This window comes from Ahaetulla prasina, chromosome 3, assembly GCF_028640845.1.
Source record: "Ahaetulla prasina isolate Xishuangbanna chromosome 3, ASM2864084v1, whole genome shotgun sequence".
NCBI classification, from domain to species: domain Eukaryota; kingdom Metazoa; phylum Chordata; class Lepidosauria; order Squamata; family Colubridae; genus Ahaetulla; species Ahaetulla prasina.
Genome location: NC_080541.1, coordinates 179,675,221 through 179,684,550, shown reverse-complemented (window position 1 = coordinate 179,684,550; position 9,330 = coordinate 179,675,221). Strand labels below are relative to the sequence as shown.

General features: G+C 40.4%; 1 protein-coding gene across 1 annotated transcript; it reads left to right on the top strand.

The window, feature by feature from the left end:
• Positions 1 to 958: 958 nt before the first annotated feature.
• On the top strand, positions 959 to 2,323 carry GPR61 (G protein-coupled receptor 61). The gene has a single exon (XM_058178613.1). It carries the CDS (start codon positions 959 to 961, stop codon positions 2,321 to 2,323), a length of 1,365 nt encoding a protein of 454 aa, XP_058034596.1.
• The last annotated feature ends 7,007 nt before the right edge of the window (positions 2,324 to 9,330 follow it).

Genomic DNA, 9,330 nt, shown 5'->3' with positions numbered 1-9,330 from the left:
TGCATATTCAGACACAATTCAACCTGACCCCTGATTTTATGCAGGATAAATGTATGGTTAGATGCACATTCTCATTTAGGACTCAACTCTCAGTAGGCTGGAGGCCGAATCCCACTCTCCTTTCTTGGGAGCACCCACTACTAGGTCCCCTGAAACAGATCATGCTTATTATTTTCCAGAAAGTTCAAAGGGCCAGCAACCCTCCAAGTCAGGGGTGAGTTCTACTTACCTTTACTACTGGTTCGCATCATGCCCCCGCGCACTCTTCTGCGCATGCACATGAGAGTTTTTATGTTATGTTATGTTATGTTATGTTATGTTATGTTATGTTATGTTATGTTATGTTATGTTATGTTATGACCTTTGGGTCAGTGGGCAGAGCTTCCCGCCAGTTTTACTATCAGTTCTATAGAACCGGTCTGAACCGGGAACAATCCACCACTACTCCAAGTGGCTCCCCTGAAAAAGACAATCTGTTTTAAAGATAGAACAGATTAGTTTTAGTCAGCCCCAAATGTAAAGCTGCCAGTGAAACAATTTTGGTTAACACAGTGTTTAATCTTTAAATATATCTGTATTTCTTTCAGGTGCAAACATTTGCCCCGGAAACAGCATGTTGCAAAATGCAGTAAAGCCTTATACACTTAGCAAGGAAGGGACTGTTCTCCAGGCTGGGTTCCACGGACTTTCGACACTGCCATGCTATTATATCCTATGACATACAATCAAGATGAAACAAATTTGGTGAATTAAACAGAGTCCCTGCTTATAATGGCTCACAGAACTGTGTGGTACTGGAAAGCATAAGTACCCCAAAGACCTGCTGGACTTGAACGTTGGCAAACGATATGGCTAGTGGCTGCTTGCACACCACCATCTCTCTTGATTCTCTCTGATTACTTTCTGGGGACCCAGAATAGGATGGGTGATGGACTTGTAAAGGGAGGTGCTAATCTCCATGGAGCCTTCTCTTCCCACCCCGTGGGTACGGAATCCTGCCAGGATCAGAAGACTGCTTCAGACATCCCAGAGTTCTATGCTTCTCAATTCTAGCCTAGACACCAAGCCCAGAGACGTGGCCTCTGAGTCTGTGGGTCTCTTCTTCATGCTTTTGATTGATTTGACAGCCATTGTGGGCAATATAGCAGTTATGACGGTCATTATCAAAACGCCAGCACTGAGGAAGTTTGTTTTTGTGTTCCACCTCTGCTTGGTGGATCTTTTGGCTGCTATTACCCTAATGCCTCTAGCCATGCTGTCCAGCTCAACTTTCTTTGATGGCACAGTCTTTGAGGATGCCATATGTCACACCTATCTCTTCCTGAGTATTTGCTTCATCACCATGTGTATCCTTTCAATCTCAGCTATTAACGTAGAGCGCTACTACTATGTGGTGCACCCCATGCGCTATGAGGTCAAAATGACTGTGAGCCTGGTGGTCTGTGTCCTGGTTGGTGTCTGGATCAAGGCAGTAGTTATGTCCATCATCCCCATCCTGGGATGGCTTTCCCAAGACCATATCAATAGATCCCTAGCTTACAATGGACAGACCTGCTCCTTGCAGTGGAGCCGAAGTGCCTACTGCAAGTTTTTTGTGATTTTCTTTGCTGTTTTCTACTTTCTCCTGCCAGTTTCCATTATTTTGGTGGTCTATTGTAATATGTTTAAAGTGGCCAGAGTAGCTGCCATGCACCATGGTCCACTCCCCACTTGGATGGATACCGCACGGCAAAGATCGGAATCTCTTAGTAGTAGGTCCACAATGGTGACTAGTTCAGGAGCCCCTCGAACTACCCCTCAGAGGACGTTTGGGGGTGGGAAGGCTGTCATCATCCTCCTAGCAGTGGGGGGACAATTTCTCTTCTGCTGGTTGCCCTATTTCTCCTTCCATCTCTACTCAGTGCTGAGCTCCCATTTTCCTGGCCAGCAGACGGAGAATGTGGTCACTTGGATTGGTTATTTTTGCTTCACATCCAATCCTTTCTTCTATGGATGCCTCAACCGACAGATCAGAGGAGAGCTCAGCAAGCACCTCACCTGTTTCTTCAAGCAACCACCAGAGGAGGATCTCAGGTTACCCAGCAGAGAAGGCTCCATTGAGGAGAACTTCTTGCAGTTCCTGCAAGGGACAGGTTGCCACGCTGAGGCCAGAAATGCTCTTACCCAGCCTAGCCCCAAAAGGGACCAAGCTACCATTGATTTCCGGATCCCAGGACAAATTGCAGAAGAGACCGCAGAGTTCCTGGAGCAGCACATGAACAGCGATATCACTGCCTCCAATAACTACATCAGAGCAGCATGTTCACCGAAGCCTGAGCTGTAGCTAGGTTTCTTCTTCTTCTTCTTCTTTTTTGTTTTGTTTTGCACTTGACAATCTTGATTTATCGATGTGTGAAATGCAGGATATAGCAGCTGAGGAAGAATGTGTATGTTTGTATATGGGGGAGTATTTAATAAATATACCATGGCAATTGGAACCCTTTCTCTCCAGCGTGCTGCTCAAGTAAACCCACACACACAAAATCAGCTGCTATTCGTATCCAGTTAATTTCATTTAATTTTGACTAATACAGGATGGTGATTGCTCACCCGTCCCATCAACTCATTCTTAACCTTTGTAGTTGGAAATATCACTATTCTAAATCTTTTCTTTTCTTTTCTTTTCTTTTCTTCTTTCTTTCTTTCTTTCTCTTTCTTTTTCTTTCCTTCTTTCTTTCCTTCCTTCCTTCCTTCCTTCCTTCCTTCCTTCCTTCCTTCCTTCCTTCCTTCCTTCCTTCCTCTCTCTCTCTCTCTCTCTCTTTTTCCCCCTCCCTTCTCTAGTAATTGTTATCATCTTCTTTGGACTCCTTCCATCCACCTTCTAATCAAGCCTGTCTTTGACTTGTTATTTAAGCTAGGCATGACTGAACTACAAAAAGGCCCAGGGACAGGTAGAAGCAACAACTGGATGAACAACTGACCTTTATATTGTAGGAACACATTTTACAGCTCCACATTTTCCTGTTCTGAATTGTCTTATTATTAAAGAAGTCAACAAATCGAAGGAAGACACAGGAAGCTTTCCCTGTGGTTAAAAGTAAACAAGCCATGGATGAACTCAGTGGCTGGATTCTTTTGTTACACTAAGCCAAAATAAAATAAACCACTTGGTTTAATGCAGACGGAACCTAGCCAATGTCAGAAATAGATTAGAACCATGACTTTAATTGCAATGAGTTTACATTCCATTAGTAAAATGAAGCCTATGATCTGGTTCACACATTGCTTTAAGCTGCTACATATAGGTAGTCCTCCACTTGCAACCACAATCGAGCCCAAAATTTCCATTATTAAGCAAGACAGTTGTTAAATGAGTGTCTCAAAAACACATTTAGCTGCGTCACCATTGGCTATCCTGGGTGAGAATCCTGACAGATGTTGTTCAGCAACAACTGGAGGAACACATGTTCCCCTAGTTCATTTCATGCCCATCTAAGGTCATCGCTGCTTCTCATGGGCTATGTCATAGCAACAATGCTTCTCTATTGCCTATCCAGCACAATTTCTCCTTTTCCTGTATGGCCTTCTGATAGCATATCACAATTTTGGCCTAGAAGTTTAGGATTCCAGGATGAATTAAAACTTCATAACTCCTTCTGTTTATTCAGTCCTACCACACATCCTTCCTGCTGTCAGACATCTTGTTTTAATTAGTGCTGTCCGTGTGGTGCCCTGAAACTATACCCATCCATAGAAAGCTATAGTTCAAAAACATTTGGGTGAATCCCTCTTGCAAGTTAGTGCCTCCTTTTCACCAGGAGTAATTTTACTATAAAGAATTGCTGGCGCTTCAGAAATAATCATCTTTCCCTACTTCCTTCTTCAAATTTAAGTAGTAGGTTGAAATGACATTAGTTCAATTGCCTTTTTTTCCTTTGCGAGTTGTTTGTTGTTCATCTCGTATGAGTCCTGATGGAAGGAACTTTGAGGAAGCAAAATATTATTTTTGTTATATTTTTGAGCAGCAAACATTTTATTTTCAATAGTGATTACTTTTGGTTCATTTCAGTAGTGGGTTTCAAAACCTGGCGCTACCGGTTTGCTATCGGTAGTACATGGGTGCGCAGGCTCGCTTTGTGAGAGAGGAGCGCTTCTGCGCATATGCAGAAGCTTCTGCGCATGCGCAGATAGTTTTTGATGACATCTGGGCAGGTGGGCGGAGCCTCCTGCCGCCACCACTACCGGTTCCCCCGAACCAGAGCTAATCGGGAGCAACCCACCACTGGTTCAGTTCCTCTATAGCTGAAGACTTCAAAAAATGAACCTTCCATAACCAGGTATCCTCTATCTAAGTAAAAAAATAAACTCTCAGCATTCCCTGCCAGTAATGGCCATGGTTATTGAGAATTTTGGGAATTGCTTTCTCTCTACATTGAGAAGGTACCAGATGGTGATATTAAAAACTACATGACGTGCCAAATATAGTAACAATCTTAAGGAAGCAAAACTGAGAGAGAGTATATGAAATTGACAAGTGCACCAGGAATTTGCAGTGCATAAGAGTATTCCCTAACTTCCATATAATTGTGCAACCTTGCAATCTCATCCACCAGGAGTAAAGGACTGTTTGTTAGGTTGTGCCAACCTAAAGTCTCAGGAAGCAAAAGAAAGTTGAACCAAAAGTTCAGTGGAAATTGGCACAATAGACAGACCCATGCTAATCTCTATGTTTCTCAGTTCTTTCCATGGGTGTGTGTGGGTGTATTTCCCAATAACACATCTCTGTTTTCGACTGTAACGTTTTCTCCTTCGTACAAGGCCAGCGAGAAGGAAAGTAAATAAAATAAAATATCACACTTCAAAAATTGCTACATTATGCAAAATTGCACTAAATATCCCAATATTCAGAATATATTTTCTCTCCAAAAAGTTTCTGGATCATATATAACATTTTCATGGCTTCATTTTGCAAGAAAAGGAGGCTATTTTAATGTAGGACAATTGAAGCCTAGAGCAACAAAGTAAATGGTTATTTATTTGACAAATGTTTGTTGCCTGTGTGTGATGGGCTCTCTGCCGATCAAAAGAGAACGAAAGGTTTCAGTTAAGAAAATTATTGTCTCAATAATGTTGTTCAGAACAGGTGCTGTTTCAACACTGCCTAACTTCAAATAGGAAAGATGTGTTGGCTTCATTTTTGTGTGACAATGCAGAGTTTTTTTCCAGAGAACATTATTTTCTCTCTCTGCTAGTGTGTGTTTATTCTTTTCCAGGTTCCTGGATCCATTTTAATGAATGCCCTTGGAGATTAAGAGAAGAAGTGAGCAGGGGTGAAATCCAGCAGGTCCTGACAGGTTCTGGAGAACCAGTAGTGGAAATTTTGAGTAGTTCGGAGAACTGGTAGCGGAAATTTTGAGTAGTTCAGAGAACTGGCAAATGCCATCTCCGGCTGGCCTCAGGGGTGAGAATGGAGATTTTGCAGTATCCCTCTTCTGCTACCCCCACCAAGCCCACCACGCCCACTAAGCCCACAGAACCGGTAGTTTAAAAAAATTGAATTTCACCACTGGAAGTGGGGTTCAAAGGAGCTCCAGATTGCATATAGCACCTGACAATTTTTCCAAAGACTCCTTTGAATCTTAGTTTCTTGCCCATTTACCTTTTGAAGTTATATAACCGGTTTTGCTGAACAAGAGTATGAAATCCAGATGTTCGGGAGTGACATTGACAAAGGGCAGAGCTGAGATTTTCAGACAGGGGAGAGGGATATTAAAATCCATATTAAAATTGGCAGATTGGGGCTGCGAGTTGACTGCAAAGAATTCTGCTGCTGTTAATGATTATCTGGATGTTTACAGGCTGGATATGGACTCAGATACAAACTAAACTTTATAGCCACACTGACATCCATTACACACCTGGATATACAGAGTCTGAATCTCATAGAAGAATTCAGATGTTCTGTTAAATCCTTTCCAAACACGGTAAGTGGCAAACACTGACATAAAACCTAACTTTTTCTTGTCCTGTGCTATTAGTGGTAACACTGTCTGTCTGTCTGTCTCAAAATGGGATATCACCATTTCACATACTGAAGACAGCCAAAATGCCAAACTGACTGTTGATTCTTCTCTCTATAATTGGTAACACAGTAATATTTTTCCCTTTTCTTAAGGGCCGTTGGAAACTGATGAGGTCGGAGAGGAAAGGTTTGTGAGGATGACTAGTTCTGCCACCTCTTCAAAACACAATCTGCTGACAAATATATAACCTTTATCCTTTTTCTTTATTCAGTCGAATGGCATCGCCATTTTATTCATCTGCTTTTGAAAGCACTTCACCTGGAGAAGCCATTGCCTCAAAAAGTAAGAGGATTTGTAAAAACCAAGCAAGATTAATATTGCAAAGGGCAAGTTTTTAAGAGAGCAACACAACAGGATGGGAAATCCCATGTCCATCTATAGTTCTGTTCAAATTTCTTAATGACTGTTAGAAGGGGTCCCAAACATAACATAACATAACATAACATAACATAACATAACATAACATAACATAACATAACATAACATAACATAACATAACATAACATAACATAACATAACATAACATAACATAACATAACATAACATAACAACAGAGTTGGAAGGGACCTTGGAGGCCTTCTAGTCCAACCCCCTGCCCAGGCAGGAAACCCTGCCTACACCATCTCAGTCAGATGGTTATCCAACATTTTCTTAAAAATTTCCAGTGTTGGAGCATTCACAACTTCTGCAGGCAAGTTGTTCCACTTATTAATTGTTCTAACTGTCAGGAAATTTCTCCTTAGTTCTAAGTTGCTTCTTTCCTTGATCAGTTTCCACCCATTGCTTCTTGTTCTACCCTCAGATGCTTTGGAGAACAGCCCGACTCCCTCTTCTTTGTGGCAACTCCTGAGATATTGGAACACAGCTATCATGTCTCCCCTAGTCCTTCTTTTTATTAAACTAGACATACCCAGTTCCTGCAAAAGACTTCATTGAAGCATTTGAACCAGAGACAGCTTCAGGACTCTTGATCTTCCCAAACACCTGCTTTACTTTCGTTCAGGTTCAAATCTCAAATGGGAATAAATTTTATGAATATCTACTGTACCTCTTAAATCCGTCTGTTCAAAAGGCTGATTCACAAGTTACAGGAGGTTGTTTAGGTCCACCAGTAGTAGGAAAAAAGATGGCAGCTGGACAGGTATCATAGGTTCAACATATATACAAAAGGGTTGTATAGGATTTCTATCACATGAGTGACACTGCCATCTTGATTTTTTGACACTCCAAATGCCTCTAAGAATTTTCTACAATTAGTGATGTTTGTGGCAGGGAAGTCTCTTTCTCAAATTAGTTCCCATTTCAGGGCAGCCGTTCTTCCTAAAACTTACCGCAGCAATTAAGTACACAGCCTCTTTGTACATCACTGAAGAAGGAGCCGTGAACATGATCAAGAAAAAATCATGTTTTTTCTTCAACAGACACGATATAGAAAGAAAGTTACTGTATAGGTAGTCATTGACTTATGACCACAATTGAGGCCAGAATGTTCATTGCTAAGGAAGGCAATTGTTAAGTGAGTTGCACATGATTTTATGACCTTTTAGGTCACAATTGTTAAGTGAATCACTGCAGTCATTAAGTGAATTGTGTAGTTATTAAGTGAATCTGATTTCCCCCATTGACTTTCCTTGACGGATGCCGATTGTGAAGGTCACAAATGCTGATCACATGACCCCGGAATGCTGCAAGCATCATGAATACATCCAGGTTGCCAAGTGGCCAAATTCTGATCACATGACTATGGGGATGCTGTAACAGTTGTAATTGCTAGACTCGGTCTTAAGTCACTTTTTTCAGTGCTGTTGTAACTATTGAATAGCTGTAAATCAAGGACTACTTGTACACATTTATAAAATACAATTTACTAAAGGTAGTTTGTGTCCTTATACTGTAGATGTTTCACAATTTCCCTTCCACACATTGCATATCTAATATACAGAGATGGAAACACAGTCATTATACCTCTCTTGAGCGCTTAAAATGCTTGGAAAAAATTTTTTTTTTCCTTTAAGCAAAGTTAATATCAACAGATTTTCATTCACTTTTAACAAAGAAATCATGTGATAATAAATAATTTCTGCAGAGGTATTTTCCTTGACGTTAATATTACAGGAATAAATATTTCATTAAAGGAAATAGAACATATTCTGGATCTTATTTCTTGTCAATCAAGTCCACCTATGTTCAATATTTCAGAAATATTTCATAGAGGACACTAGAGGGCAGCACTTGCATAGATAACTTCTTATTTGGAAACCAGATTGTGAAATGGCAATAACAAACTTTATTTCCTTTGTGAATTGCTCTTGAAACCTATGTAATAATTATCCTTCTGAAAAAGGAAAAGAATAATTTCCACGAATACTGCCTGTGTTTTAGGCTGCAAAAGCTCAAAGGTGTTAGAAAATAATAAGACATTAGACATTAGAATCTCTAATCTCAAAATTTAGAAAATCAAGCACTCTTCATGTTGTTGACTTTTTTGCAAAAATTAGCACTGTACTTTTCAGATTGGGAAGCTGTGCAGCTAAAAGAATAGGGAAACTGTGTATATAGTTTCTTTTTCTGAAAAATGTTAATTTTTGTGTGATTAGGCCAGGAGGTAGAAAGCACAAACTATTATGGATGAGCAGAACTTCATACTTCAGAATCACTTGCTGTTGGGCGGCATGTACATTTTAATATAATTATTATTATTTTGCAAATTATTGCAACGTACAATTGAAAAGAACAAAAATTCAGATAATTGATTGGCAATACCAGACTATGGTAGGATAGAAAATAAAGAATTGCAAAGTATCAAGATCTGAAAAGCAAAGCTTAGGACATAAACTGGCCATAGCGGCCCCTATGGTTATCACTTGGAACCATCCCAAAAAATCTCAAAAGATGCTTAGAAAAATCTGTGCATTGACAAAATTTCTATCTGTCAGTTACAAAAGGCCATACAAAAATCCACACAAATACTATGCTGATACATTATGATATTGTAGGTCAGGGGTGTCAAACTCACGTCATCACGTCATCGTCACATGACGTATCGGGACATTTTTTCCCTTCACTAAACGGGGTATGGGCGTGGCCAACACGCATCTGGCCCATGGGCAGGGAGCTTGACAGCCCTGTTCTAGGTTCTTGGAAGAAACCTGATAGGTATGAAGGCCAGCCCCAGCTAAAGAATTGGCAGGTGTGATTTCACACTGTTGCATATATAATATTAAATAATATGATCTTCAAAATGTTTTGAGGTGTACAGGAACAGAAA